Source organism: Neolamprologus multifasciatus, chromosome 16, assembly GCF_963576455.1.
Source record: "Neolamprologus multifasciatus chromosome 16, fNeoMul1.2, whole genome shotgun sequence".
NCBI lineage: Eukaryota > Metazoa > Chordata > Actinopteri > Cichliformes > Cichlidae > Neolamprologus > Neolamprologus multifasciatus.
In genome coordinates, this window is record NC_140454.1 from 32,523,686 (window position 1) to 32,538,564 (window position 14,879).

The 14,879-nt window shown below is 41.6% G+C and overlaps 1 protein-coding gene across 1 annotated transcript in view; it reads left to right on the forward strand.

Annotated features, from left to right (window-relative positions):
• LOC146501119 (polycystin-1-like protein 2) overlaps positions 1-14,879 on the forward strand; it is a 48,802-nt gene that overhangs the window by 11,620 nt on the left and 22,303 nt on the right. Inside the window, 20 exon segments of the mRNA XM_085136561.1 lie at positions 1,356-1,585; positions 1,742-1,926; positions 3,432-3,648; positions 4,293-4,435; positions 4,580-6,361; positions 6,462-6,963; positions 8,184-8,329; positions 8,423-8,584; positions 8,869-9,006; positions 9,275-9,406; positions 9,583-9,707; positions 10,526-10,625; positions 10,627-10,647; positions 10,768-10,848; positions 10,850-10,900; positions 12,222-12,335; positions 12,910-13,024; positions 13,120-13,310; positions 13,394-13,618; positions 14,081-14,182. Coding sequence (XP_084992687.1) covers positions 1,356-1,585; positions 1,742-1,926; positions 3,432-3,648; positions 4,293-4,435; positions 4,580-6,361; positions 6,462-6,963; positions 8,184-8,329; positions 8,423-8,584; positions 8,869-9,006; positions 9,275-9,406; positions 9,583-9,707; positions 10,526-10,625; positions 10,627-10,647; positions 10,768-10,848; positions 10,850-10,900; positions 12,222-12,335; positions 12,910-13,024; positions 13,120-13,310; positions 13,394-13,618; positions 14,081-14,182 — 4,762 coding nt within the window.

Genomic DNA, 14,879 nt, shown 5'->3' on the forward strand with positions numbered 1-14,879 from the left:
GAAAGTGTTAGTAAAAATGGTGATCAGTCACAAGAGTTTCCTGTAATTCCTGTTGCACAATTGTATTTACTGTGCTCATGTGTAGGCGATCGTGGCTCAAGAGTTGGCAGATAGTCTTGTAATTGGAAGGTTGCCGGTTTGAGCCCCGGCTCGGAGGGTCCTTGGGCGAGACACTTCACCCGTTGCCTGCTGGTGGTGGTCAGAGGGCCCGGTGGCGCCAGTGTCCGGCAGCCTCGCCTCTGTCAGTGCGCCCCAGGGTGGCTGTGGCTACAATGTAGCTGCCATCACCAGTGTGTGAATGGGTGGATGACAGGTTGTGTAAAGCGCTTTGGGGTCCTTAGGGACTAAGTAAAGCGCTATACAAATACAGGTCATTTACCATAGTACAGCAGCTGAAAGATCAGTAACATATAGCATGTTAGTACCATGTAGTGTTTTGTGGCATGATAGCATTTATGGCATCATGTTAGTTGGTTTAGTAATTTAGCAAACTAAAACAAGGCTGCTTTGCTTGTGTAGCGATGGGCAGTAAAAAGAAAACTGCACCCCAGCAAATAATACCTCAAACATTAATTAGATTGTAAATTAAGTAAGGCACAGAAATGGTGATGTCACATTAATCTAAGAGTTCAAGATAAATCTGTGTATCAAATGACAGGTGATGGAGGTGGTAGGAAACAAAACCAAGAAGGTAATTATAAACACAAATTAGATTTGTTTGGCCATGATAAACATTACACAAACTCATACAGGCCTGTGAAAAATGCAGTATATCCTGAGTACTTCCATGGAATTAAGAGGGTAACTTGCAGCTAGGTGCAGCTCTTTGGTAGAGCCCAAACATATATCAGCATATCAGGACCTCACACCTCCTACCAGCTGTCACGCAAAGTGTTGGAAGGCTGATGATTTGGGCTTGTTTTGCACCCATGGGATCTGGGCACTTTGTACTCAGCGAGTAGCTGGTGAGTCGCTCCAGTCTGCAGGTAACTGCGGTGATCTGCAAGCAATCCATGGCAACCTCGAGAAGATTTTTAGTGCATCACCCTTTTTCTGACAGATTTTGACTACCAGCAAACTCACCCTGGAGTCAGGAATAGAGATCTTCCTGGAGTGACCACTGGTTCGGTGTTGTTGTTCAGTTGTGAACAAGCACATGCAACATCTTTTGAATTTGCACTTACAACTAAAGTACCAAAGTCTTTCAGTGATATCAGACAACATTTTGTTGAAGACTTAAGAGTCAGTTAATTTAAGTTAAATTAATTTGATTTTGATGCACTTAATGGTTGTGTGGCATATCTGAAATAGTGTTACTCAAACGAACGCTGATTCCCGTTTTTGAATTTCCTCAGGTTGGAGAACAGTGTGGTGCACAAATACACTCATCCAAGTACCTTTATTGTGGCAGCTGAATGCACTTGCAGTGAAATGCACATTACAGCTCAGAAAATAATTACGATTCAAGAGCCTGTTGCAGAGATCGGTGTTATCAAGTGCTATGCTGGAAACCTGTCTTTTTATGAAACCAACTGCAAAGCCCTGTATGGAGAAGCCTTTCAGATTCAAATGGAAGTAAAAGCAGGTAGGTACCAAAGTCAACCTAATATCAAATAATTAAGTTGAAATTTTGATATCTCTACATAACAGCATCGGCTTTAGTTTGAGCATATTTTCTTTTCCCAAAATCATGTTTTGACTTTTACTGTCATTTAAGTTTTATTTGTTTTCTGTTCTTTAGGTACGAATGTGACCTACAGAATCGAAGCTGATAAAAAGTCGTTGTCCGGTTTATCTGTGGTCAGAGGAACTGAACCCCAGAACGTCACAGTGACATCAGAAATAGTGACGCAGCTCGGGTCTGGCTGCCACCATCTGACACTTTATGCGTCTAACACATTCCTTGAAGTGTCCAAAGACCTGCAGGTACAGTAAATCAAACTAATAGTCTTCTTTTAGTACAACAGTAACAAAAACAATGATGTATCACCCCCAGGTTTCTATTGAGCATGGTGATCATATGAATAAAGAATTTGAGTACTGATTGAAAAATTAGACTGTTTAAAATTATTAATTAAATTTAACCTTTAATTATAAAACTTCTTTAAGATAATTAGGGAAATATCTGGGAAGACGAGAGCATCTCTCTCAATTTAATTCACAATTATTTCTTTTTTTTTTTTCATACCAACTATGAATTTAAAAGTCATCCTGCTGTCCCCATTAGGGTAATCAGTCATTTTAAGTCAAGGAACATAGTGTGAAAATGTGCCTTTGATCTAAGTTTAATCAAAATTAAGCCACAAGCTCTGATGTCACTCAGCTGCCAGCTAACCTCCGTAAACAGGAAGCTCAGCTCACCTGCTCTTCTTTGCATGGCACAAAAACTCTGGAAATATATCGGAGGTTTTTGTTACGGCCGAGAGGGCCAGGCGGTGAGTGTGGACTCATATGCAGACACAGAGGGAGGAAAACTGGCGTGAATACAGTGCTTTATTTACAGTGCGTAGTTTAATTACAGAGAAGGAAATAATGTAGGCTATGGACTGTGAAGGCTAAGAGGCCAGACTATGGAACATGGAGCTCAGACTGTGCGCTATGACTAAATGGTAAATGGCCTGTATTTGTATAGCGCTTTACTAGTCCCTAAGGACCCCAAAGCGCTTTACAGGTCCAGTCATCCACCCATTCACACACTAGACTAGATGCTAGATTTCGTGACCAGATCCTGGGGAGGGAGAAGGGGCAGCGACCTGGGTGGAGGTACACAGAGTCACTATAACGAGAAGAGACAGGCAGTCAGTGGCAGTGTAGTGAATATCAGTCGGTGGATTCAACTATGATGGTTATGGCTTACACGTAGCAGGTGAAAGTAGCATGCAAGAGGTCCAAGGAGGGTCTGGAATACACTTATAGCAACAGGCCTGGCAGGGAGGCAGGCAGGCGAAGCGCCACGATGGAGGGGGTTACAACCAGATATCAGGAAACCAGCATCCAGACAGAGATAGTTCAGTTTGAGAAGTGTAACGCCCAGGCGGGTAGTGCGTTAGCTGTAGATCTAGCAGAGGTCTGTTGTGAGCGCTGGTCTTATATGCTGGTGACTTGATTGGAATCAGGTGTGAAGGCTGATTGGAGTCTCTGCCTGAACGTGGAGCCCAGCAGAGTGGAAAAACCCCACACTCACCCAGACCATGACAGTTTTATTCTTCTCATAGACAGTCACAATTTAGTATGTCAAGATTTTTCTTTATCAGACAATTTCTTACTGAATTAAAATGCTTTGTAGAGTATCTTTAATGTATCTTTAATGTATCTTTAATGTATCTTTAATGTATTGTCATAGTAAACACTAATTGCCAGATTAACGTGTTATCTGCTTCTGTTATCTGATTAATGTGTTCCTCTGCTTTGTAATTCTGCTTATCCCACAGGTGTGTGTTCTGGAGAAAATAGTTGGACTTCAGGCGTCTGTGTTGACAGCGGGCAATGAATGTTTAGATTCCCCATTTATTACTTTTGATGTTTCCCTTGTACGAGGAGAGCCTGTGATGCTCTTGTTTTCTCTTTCTGGAAACAATGGCTTGTTCACTGAAACCAGACAAATGAATACCAGAAAGGAAATGTTTGAAACTGAAAACCCAATTCAAGGTGAGCTTTAAAATGTAAACGGTAAATGGACTGCTTCTTATGTAGTGCATTTTACCCCTCAGCCATAAAAGGCTAATTGAAGGCGTTAAAGTATTGTTGTCGCTCTGCCAGGTGGGCGGGCATCATGAATACCAAAGATTGTGAATGTGATAACTCAAGAACAAAGCAACATAGGAGGTTCAAATTGATATCATAGGTGTATCTACTAAAAGGCTCAGACAAGTTCAAATCTCGGTGACCTCAACCTCAAGGTCAAAGATTAAGTTCTCCAAAAATCTTGTGAATGATAATCTAAGAATAAGGCGATATAGTATTTTGAAACTGATAACACAGGTATTCCATAGTGTTAATGCATCTCATTTTCTACTCTGCCTAAGCACTCTAAGTGCTTTACACAACTTACTTACAACTTACAACTTATGTTCATACACATTCACTCACATTGATGGATGCATTGGGTTGGTATCATGCAGACTGGAGCTGCCAGGGATCAAACCATCAACCTTCTAATTAGGACTGTAGATGACCTGCTCTACCTCCTGAGCTACAGCCACCTGAATTTGATGTCAGTCAAAATGTCTGAAACATGAATATTTACAGATTCTACTGCTGATTCATATGTTTTTTAATGTGTTTTTCTACAGGTTCTATAGAAGCAAAACTCAGAGTTTGGAACATCTTCTCCTCTCTTGAAGTGGTGCTGAATATATCTGCTTCTTGTGATAAAGATTTAGGCTTTAAACCGAGGGATCAAAATGACATTTTGTTTGGAATGAACAACAGACGGGTAATTACAGAAGTCCATCCAATTTATAGTTGTGTAGTTGTACTTCTAATGTAACTGTACAAAATAATATTTTAAATAAATATTAACCCTCATCCTCACCTTTGTTCTACCTTACCTGACATTTATAAATGCTTGTGTTTTCAGAGAAAGAAGCATGTTAGAGTTGGCAGAGCTCTACTGACACTCACCGCTAACCGTTTAGCTACAACAACTCAAAGAGATGGAGGGAAAGGAGACTGCGGAAACAGCGACTGTGGAAAAGGAAACTGTGAAAAAGGGGGAGGAGACTGTTGCAAAGACGACCGTGGAAAAGGCAACTGCGATAAAGGGGGAGGAGACTGTTGCAAAGACGACCGTGGAAAAGGCAACTGCGATAAAGGGGGAGAAGACCGTGGAAAAGGCAACTGTGGAAAAGAGGGAGGAGACTGTTGCAAAGACGACCGTGGAAAAGGCAACTGCGAAAAAGAGGGAGAAGACTGTTGCAAAGACGACCGTGGAAAAGGCAACTGCGAAAAAGAGGGAGAAGACTGTTGCAAAGACGACCGCGGAAAAGGCAACTGCGAAAAAGAGGAAGGAGACTGTTGCAAAGACGACCGCGGAAAAGGCAACTGCGAAAAAGAGGAAGGAGACTGTTGCAAAGACGACCGCGGAAAAGGCAACTGCAAAAAAGAGGGAGAAGACTGTTGCAAAGACGACCGCGGAAAAGGCAACTGCGAAAAAGAGGAAGGAGACTGTTGCAAAGACGACCGTGGAAAAGGCAACTGCGAAAAAGAGGAAGGAGACTGTTGCAAAGACGACCGCGGAAAAGGCAACTGCGAAAAAGAGGAAGGAGACTGTTGCAAAGACGACCGCGGAAAAGGCAACTGCGAAAAAGAGGGAGAAGACTGTTGCAAAGACGACCGCGGAAAAGGCAACTGCGAAAAAGAGGGAGAAGACTGTTGCAAAGACGACCGCGGAAAGGCAACTGCGAAAAAGAGGAAGGAGACTGTTGCAAAGACGACCGCGGAAAAGGCAACTGCAAAAAAGAGGGAGAAGACTGTTGCAAGACGACCGCGGAAAAGGCAACTGCGAAAAAGAGGAAGGAGACTGTTGCAAAGACGACCGTGGAAAAGGCAACTGCGAAAAAGAGGAAGGAGACTGTTGCAAAGACGACCGCGGAAAAGGCAACTGCGAAAAAGAGGGAGAAGACTGTTGCAAAGACGACCGCGGAAAAGGCAACTGCGAAAAAGAGGAAGGAGACTGTTGCAAAGACGACCGTGGAAAAGGCAACTGCGAAAAAGAGGAAGGAGACTGTTGCAAAGACGACCGTGGAAAAGGCAACTGCGAAAAAAGAGGAAGGAGACTGTTGCAAAGACGACCGTGGAAAAGGCAACTGCGAAAAGAGGAAGGAGACTGTTGCAAAGACGACCGTGGAAAAGGCAACTGCGAAAAGAGGGAGGAGACTGTTGCAAAGACGACCGCGGAAAAGGCAACTGCGAAAAAGAGGGAGGAGACTGTTGCAAAGACGACCGTGGAAAAGGCAACTGCGAAAAAGAGGAAGGAGACTGTTGCAAAGACGACCGTGGAAAAGGCAACTGCAAAAAAGAGGAAGGAGACTGTTGCAAAGACGACCGTGGAAAAGGCAACTGCGAAAAAGAGGAAGGAGACTGTTGCAAAGACGACCGTGGAAAAGGCAACTGCGAAAAAGAGGGAGAAGACTGTTGCAAAGACGACCGCGGAAAAGGCAACTGCGAAAAAGAGGAAGGAGACTGTTGCAAAGACGACCGTGGAAAAGGCAACTGCAAAAAAGAGGAAGGAGACTGTTGCAAAGACGACCGTGGAAAAGGCAACTGCGAAAAAGAGAAGGAGACTGTTGCAAAGACGACCGTGGAAAAGGCAACTGCAAAAAAGAGGAAGGAGACTGTTGCAAAGACGACCGTGGAAAAGGCAACCTGCGAAAAAAGAGGAAGGAGACTGTTGCAAAGACGACCGTATGGAAAAGGCAACTGCGAAAAGAGGGAGGAGACTGTTGCAAAGACGACCGTAGGGAAAAGGCAACTGCGAAAAAGAGGAGGAGACTGTTTGCAAAGACGACCGTGGAAAAGGCAACTGCGAAAAAGAGGAAGGAGACTGTTGCAAAGACGACCGTGGAAAAGGCAACTGCGAAAAAGAGGAAGGAGACTGTTGCAAAGACGACCGTGGAAAAGGCAACTGCGAAAAAGAGGAAGGAGACTGTTGCAAAGACGACCGTGGAAAAGGCAACTGCGATAAAGGGGGAGAAGACTGTGGAAAAGGCAACTGCGATAAAGGGGGAGAAGACTGTGGAAAAGGCAACTGTGGAAAAGGCGGAGGAGACTGTTGCAAAGACGACTGCGGAAAAGGCAACTGCGATAAAGGGGGAGGACCTGATTGCGGAACTGATGGAGATGGCTCCCGTGGCTTGTCATGTAGCATATCTCCACAGAGTGGAACAATCCTTGATGCTTTTGATATAACTTGCAAAACTGAAAATCCCTGCTCTAACTGTCAGTATTGTTTCAGCACTCAGAGTAAGTACTTCTGGATCAGCAAAATCTTTTAAGACACTGATGTAACTAAGTTTAACAGTGCCATTTATTTTCCACGTTGTTTTAACATGTGGCTGGTACGAGGTGGTGGAGAGTAATAAGCATACAACTGCTCTAATTGAATTATTCACTACAGTAACAGGCTTCCATATACTGGATGTACGACTCAACCGCTATTCTAAAACTTACAGGGAAACAGCAAAACAAAGCAAAAAGAAAAGACAAAAAGCAAGAAGGAATCAAAAAAGGCAAAGTACAATGGACACAAGGCAAGAAGGAACCCATAAAAACAAAGCAGCAGCACTACTGTAAACGTAGCCCAGAGAAGCAGTTGCCCTCTCAGGACAAGATTTCATGCAAGGCATCGTACAATTAGCAATTTACAGCAAAAATGCACTTACAACAGAAGTAAGGCTAAGATTGTAACAAATCAAAAGCTACATAGGGGAAAGTGGGGCGATTTGTCCCAGCGGTAAGTTGTGTTTCTAAGGATCCATAGAAACACGGGGGTGGCACTGTAGAACAATCCAAAGTGACTGATCCCAGAATTAGATCCTGAAATATATGTACATATTATAGAAAGAAGCCTTCCTTTCAAGGCCTCACTGTAAAGTCACTCTAAAAACTGGCACAACTCACCCCACTTTCCCCCTACTGATCAAACGGCGTTGCCCATTTGCAACGACGTGGCCAATAGGAGGCTTCTGCCAGCTACACGCTAAAAACACACATTTTTTTTTTTTTTTCCAAAAAATAAATAAATAAAAAAAATAAATAAATAAATAAAAAATAAATAAATAAATAAAAAACACACACATTTACTACCAAGTAAAACAATAAACATACGGCACAAAATAACATACCAGAAATCGATGGAAGGCTTCCGGAGAAATAATCCACAGGTGATCTCCACAAAAACACGAGTAGCAAAGTGTAGCCCATTCAGACTGAGGAAGTAGTGACATGACTCCTACCTGTAACAGCTAGGGAAGTCAGGTGACAGAGGGCTCAAATGCGTACAGCAAACAGGTGAGCAAGTGAAGGGATGCAGCTACTATTATCGTAGCACCATATAATGTGATTGGCTAGTAGTGTGATTATAATACTGAAATATTCATAATATTCATTTAGCTACAAACACAATGGAGTATATTCACTAGAAATCTAATAATGATAGAAACTCTCTTGTTTGAACTTATCAGGTAAGACTCTGCGATGCAGTCAGAGCAATGAAGTAAAATCCATCTTCCTTCCGCTTGGAGACAGCAATTCTAACTACAAACTGAATATACTGGCAACTGCAACGGGTGAAGGCCAAACAGTACTCAGCACCACTATACCTGCACAGGTATGCCACCAATAGGATGCATGTACTAACGAGAAAAGATCCAGAGTACTACAGATTTTCTAGTACTGTGAGAAAATATTTTCTTCTCATCAGGTTATGGATTCAACTTTGAGCTTAAGCTCAATAGAGAACATCTTGGATCAGCTAAAGGCAGAAGGCCAGCTGTCACCAGAAGTCGCTGGACAACTCCTCAGTTCTCTGGCCAATAAACTTAACGACCAAACTGATCCTGCAGGACAAGCAGATAGGCAAGAGGTAGCAAATCTCACTCTGTTTAAGGATAGGACCAGTGAAGAGCCTTGTGCTGCCAGCAGGGCTAAGCAAGCTTTTAACTGTTAGTTTCTGTGTGTAATTTTACATCTTTTTGACAGCTTCTCAAGAAAACACGGGTCTCATTTCCAAACTTAATGAAACAGGGTGGATGGAAAGAAAAAACCATCTCTGTGAATCAGGAAACGTTTGAATCTGAATGAACAACATTGTTACTGTAAAATTCTAATATGTCACTTTTTTATGCATTATTTTGTTGGTGTCTGAAGCTTCGACAGAAGATGCTGGACATATTGATTGCTTTAGTAAATGACAATCTCAACAAAAGTCTACAAGACGTTCAGGCGTTAGCCACAGCACTTGCTTCTCTTGTCAAGAAAGGGACTGAACTCGATACATCAGCACAGGTACTGTAGAGAAGTTCAAAGAAGGGGGAATCCATCAGTAAGGACTGTAGACATCTCTCTGCAATGCGTACTGATGTATGTTGCTCCCTTCTTAATGGGAAGTAAATGTTTGGTGGACAGTGGCTTTTTTTTTTACTTCTGCCCTGTACTAAAATTAAAGGTGCGATATGAGACACATTTTAAAGCTTTTGACAATTCAAAAATGTTAATATCTTCATAATATCTCCCAAATACATGTCTGTGACTGTGAGTTAATTCCCACCTTCAGGAAAGGGCCGCGTCATTGTTCGCAACCCTGAGTTCATTTCTCCTCCACGTGGATCTAAACGCAACTGAAGTCTTTGCCACAGCCAACATTATTGTGGAGGGCATAAGCAACATGCTCGACTATTGTCCCAGTGTGAGTCTTATGAGGCCGATACTGATTGTGTTTATTTCTCTGGGGAATCGTGGTAGCTTTTAATGTTAGATATGCAAATCAATATCACTTCCCAGCAATATCTGCTGTCTCTTCAAAAAAACATTTTTGTACTTAAAATCAGTTTTATTTCTGATTCTAAATGTTGTGTGTTGCAGAAAATCACCTCAGATAGCCTTCTTGGTGCCCTGTTCAATATACAGAGTGCGATGTTGGTCTTTATGGAGCTCAATGAGGACTCAAGCATAATTCTGCAAACGCACGTTAAAGTATTTGTCAGAAGGTAAGTTTCCCTTCAAATGCCAGACAAAGTTATCAAACAAAAATTAACCACATGTCCCAGAAATTTGAACTGGAAAAATATCACTGATGCTGGTATACTAAAAAGCTGAAGCCTACAGCCACCTGTCAACGGATGGGTGACAAAATAAAGGAAAACCTGCATAAACCACATGGAAAATTCAGCAAATACAGATGTTTCCATAAAACAATGTTGTGTGGCACCTATGAAAGCACTGAGGAGGAAAATTTGATTCTCATATGACAGCCATATGCAAAGAGAAAAGCTCAGGTTTTAAAAGATGGTTCATTGTTGGTTGTAAATAGCAATAAGGTTATCCACAACTAGAGTTTCTAGAAAAGATATCTGCAAATAGTTAGACAAGCTCCACATGTGATGGCGTGATACTCGATTAACACAGGATTAAATACGGGCCAACGTTTTAGAAATGTCTGTTTTCAGTCAGTGTACCCATCCATGGGATAAGAGTGGTTTGTGAACAACCATGATTATCAATGAAGAACGATGACTATGTCTTAAAAATATCCGTTTACTACAGTAAAGGCAGAATCTGTGACAATCCAGATTGAATCCAGTTTTGTTTTTACAGTGGCTTATTACACTGACAACATTATATAGTAAAAGGATCTCTTACTGAGGCCTCTTTGAAGTGACAGTGGTGGTTACAAGTAGCCAAGTCGCAATGAAAACACATTTTACTTTGTATATTAATAATTATTGATTCCAGAGCTGCTAAACCTGCAAACTAATATTTAAGAGAAGCACATGTTTAATGTGGATCTCCTGATCTTTTCTTACAGAGTTTTACCAGCAGTCTTGTACACAGGCTCCGTAAATATTACCAACTGTACCTGCATCACATTTTCTGTTCCACAACTACCCTCTACCATACTTCCTTCAGGACAAACCAGTGGATGTGCGAGTACGTCAATACCCATGTGCTATGAGTGTTTGTGCTGTGGATATGTGCATGTGTGTAAATCCAATTTGCTCAATCATCCTAACGTCTAATGTCAGACCTGATCTTTGAATGCACTTTCAGATGCTGAACTTAGATGTAACCCCATTTTGTTGGAAGGTGGGATGGGACATCAGCAGATTCATAGGTTATTTATCCCTCACAAACAAAAGAAGGGTCTGTTATCCCTGTGGAAAACTTAAGTAAGGATATTCAGGTCAGTGTAGGCAACATTACAGCATCCACACTTACTGTTTTCAATCTCCTTTTGAGAGGACTTGTTTCTGGGAACTTTATGAGAATGCATATTAAGAATAGTTTTGTGACACAAATGGAGATGGTGAATCTGTTGGCCAGAATCCTATCAATCCATAACACACCCATCAGGTAGTAGTTGTTGTATGGTTTCATGAGTTAATGACAAGAATAACAGAAAGAAATATTTGATCCCCAAACCTAGCCAGAATTCTGGATCCACAGATCAATCAGTCAGTTATAGATACTTCCCATCTAAACTCCTTATGTGCATAAAGCACACCTGTCCACAGAATCAATGTCACTCATTCCAAACTGTCCACCACAATGGCCGAGACAAAAGACGGACAAGATTTAGATCTGCATGTGGACTACAAGACCATCAGCAAGACGTTTGGTGAGAAGGTGACAACTGGCTAAAACACTGGCTAAAAAGAATCACAATAAGGTCATGGAGTGGCCTAACCAATCTCCTAAACTTGATAATCTAGGGAGAGAGAGCTGAAACTGTGAGTCACCAAGAAGAAGCCAAGAAACCTGGAGAGTTTAGAGAGTTTCTGTAAAGGGGACTGGGCTATAATCCCTCCCTGGATGTGAGAGAAGGTGGTGACCACCTACAAGAAACATTTTACTGCTTTCAATTTCTCCACCAAGTGCTAAGTCATATTTTACTTGAGGATTAAATACTTATGCAAATACTTTCACTCAATGACAAAAAATATATATATAATAGAAAAGGGCGGCAGCACGGTGGTTAGCACTGTTGCCGCACAGCAAGAAGGTCCTGAGTTCAATTCCAACATCAGGCCGGGGTCTTTCTGTGTGGAGCTTGCATGTTCTCCCCGTGTTTGCGTGGGTTCCCTCCAGGCACTCCGGCTTCCTCCCACCGTCCAAAGACATGCAGCTTGTGGGGATAGGTTAATTGGTTAATCCAAATTGTCACTAGGTGTGAATGTGCGAATGAATGTGCGTGCGAATGGTTGTCTGTCCCTGTGTGTTGGCCCTGCGACAGACTGGCGACCTGTCCAGGGTGTACCCCGCCTCTCGCCCTATGACAGCTGGGATAGGCTCCAGCGCCCCCCGCGACCCTGGAAAGGAAGCGGAAGCGGATGGATGGATAGAAAGGGCCTGATGTAATTCTGGGGAGGGATTACTACTTTTAAATAGTAGTACAATAATATGTTACTTGCATGTAACTATTTTACAAGTTTAAAATATGTTAAAGTGGCTACATTTTGAAACAGTGGGTCAGTGGATAACCGCTTTCTAACATCTGACTTCAGATCGTGTTTCCACGGTTTGCTGGAGAACAAGTGAACACCACTATTCTGGACTTGGGGAACTTCAGCACAACGGTTATTGATATTCCTTCAGCGAACTCTACCCTGGTTCTAAAGGTTCAGTGACTTGTTCTTTTATGTCGACTCCTGAAATTAGAAGAAGCAAACATGCTTAGTGGACAGTGATATTATGGTTACATTACATACAGAGGCTGCATTCTGTTCAGCGTGACTTTTGCTTGTGATCATGCTAACATTGCTAACTGTTAGCAGAAAGTGTAGCTACAAGACGAGGCTAAAGAAAATGTTTACATGGCAGTTTTGCATTAAAAGATCAGCTATTGCAGGTCATCTTCTGGAGACCATGAATATTATGTACCAGTTTTTGACACATTTCATCACCTACATCAGACAAATCTTGATGTAAATTAATGTCATAGTAATTAACCGCTGACAGATTGTCATTCCAAATATGTAGAGCCACTCTGTTATCCTCCCTAAAACTTCATATCTTTGCTACACTGTAGCACTATGATGACTGCAGCCAATCATAGTTTTACTAATTATATTCTTTATACTTTCATGAAGGAAAATCTGAAAAAAGAACTTTCTTGAAATACAAGTGGAACATAGTTATTATTTTAGATTGCACATTCATAAGATTTTGTCTTGCATGTCCAACCGTTTAAAGATGATGCCTTCAAAGGTTCCTTTACCCTTCAAAGTCCTCCTTGGTTATAATGACTACCCTACTGAGACAAATTATGTAGCGGCAACAGAGATGCCTCAGCAGGGAGCCACACAAGGTGAGAAATGCCTTTGCTTAATTGAGGTGACAAGATTTTTTCCACTTCTAATGTGACTGAAGTGAGATTTGACTGTGTCTCGTGTGCCTGCACAGAGGAGAAATACACATGGCTCCTGCACCCTGAGGATTTAAAGGGCAACACTGGAGTGCATTATCTTGTTGTGAGACCCATAGTGGGCCCAGGTATAAAATCTATAAATGCCAGTTTATCAATTACGCCCATCACAACCTCATGTCAATTTTGGAATAAATCACTACTGGACTGGAGCAAATCTGGATGCAGAGTAAGTGCAACATTTCAATCTGCTACACGTACAGTGAGGCGTTGCTTAAACAATAACGGAAATATAAGCTGTTGTCTTTCAAGGTTGGTGCCAATACCACGCATTTAGAAACCCAGTGCCTCTGCAACCACCTCACCTTCTTTGGGAACTCCTTCTTTGTCACTCCCAACCTTGTCGACCCGTCACGCACTGCCGAGCTATTTGCAACCTTGCCGATAATCCTGTGGTTTGTGTGCTTCGTCGTGGCACTCTTTTTGGCGATCTCTTGGTCCTCGTGTGGCAGACGAAAAGATAAAGACACGGTCAAGGTATTGCATCTCTCGTGGACTGAAGAACAGATTAAAAATAACAAAAGGCTTGTCTGTTTCCTAGGAATATTATATATCTTAAAAAAAAACACAACAACACTTATATGTTAGTTGGTCTGAGGTGTTTTATGTGGAAACAGTTGTGTTTGAGGCTCCGGGGGACGCTTGATGTTGTGAAAACCTGGAGTTGTATGAGTTAGAGAATAAAGAAAATAGCTAGAAAGACTTTGTAGCTCACTTCTCATCAGTTTGATCGTTGAAGCTTAAGGTCATTTCAGCCACTTCTAAAATACACACTTGTATCTCTGTATCTTCTATATTCTTACATGAACTCTCTCTCTGGATAGATAGATAGTTTCTAGATAGATAGTTGAACGCTAATATGTGAACAGCTTTTCTATTTGGGAATAGCGTCTCCATCTCATGTCCATATAATATTTTTGCTTGTCGGCTGAATAACAGGTAAAGGTGACAGAGCTGGAGGACAATGATCCAATGGATGAGTATCGCTACCTGTTGAGTGTCTGTACCGGGCATCGTATAGGAGCCTCCACTTCCTCTCAGGTACATGTGTTCAGTGAGAGTCATACTTATCACAAAGTTACTTTAGACATGAGATGCACGTTCTCTGTTTTCAGTCTGCTTATCAGCAGCTCATCTTTTTATAATTTCACCACCAGAGATGGGCAGTAGCGTTACTTTAACCCTTTAAGACCTACCATAGAACCAAGTCCGCCAGAGCTTATATTATATTTTTACATGCTGTGGAGCCATTTTTGGGAGCATTTCAAGTTGATATACATCAATACAACCATTACAGCCTAGATTTTAATAATATGTAGGAATTAAGTGCATAGTAATTACATAAATTGCAAAAAAGTGCAATAAACTACAAAAAAATTGAAAATCGTTTTTGTTTTTTTTACATATATTTCTAGTTAGAGAAATTTAAGAGGCTTATCCCTCAAAACTGTAAATAGAAAAAAGTTGCACAAAATAGTTTCCCACCACAGGAAATTTATTTTGAGTATCTTCATAGTTTTATTTTTGAAATACACCAATTTTTATATACTGCAGGAAAAACGAAAATAAACATTATAGTGCAAATTTGCAAAAAAGCAGCATATGCATGAAAATAAACTATTTCCAGCAGTGCAATATGAGTCCTAAGCATCCCAGAAACGACACAGAAAGTCATAAAGTCAAACAGAACTTTTAAAAACACCAGTATAGGCTCATTGAGGCCCGGACGGTAAAAAAC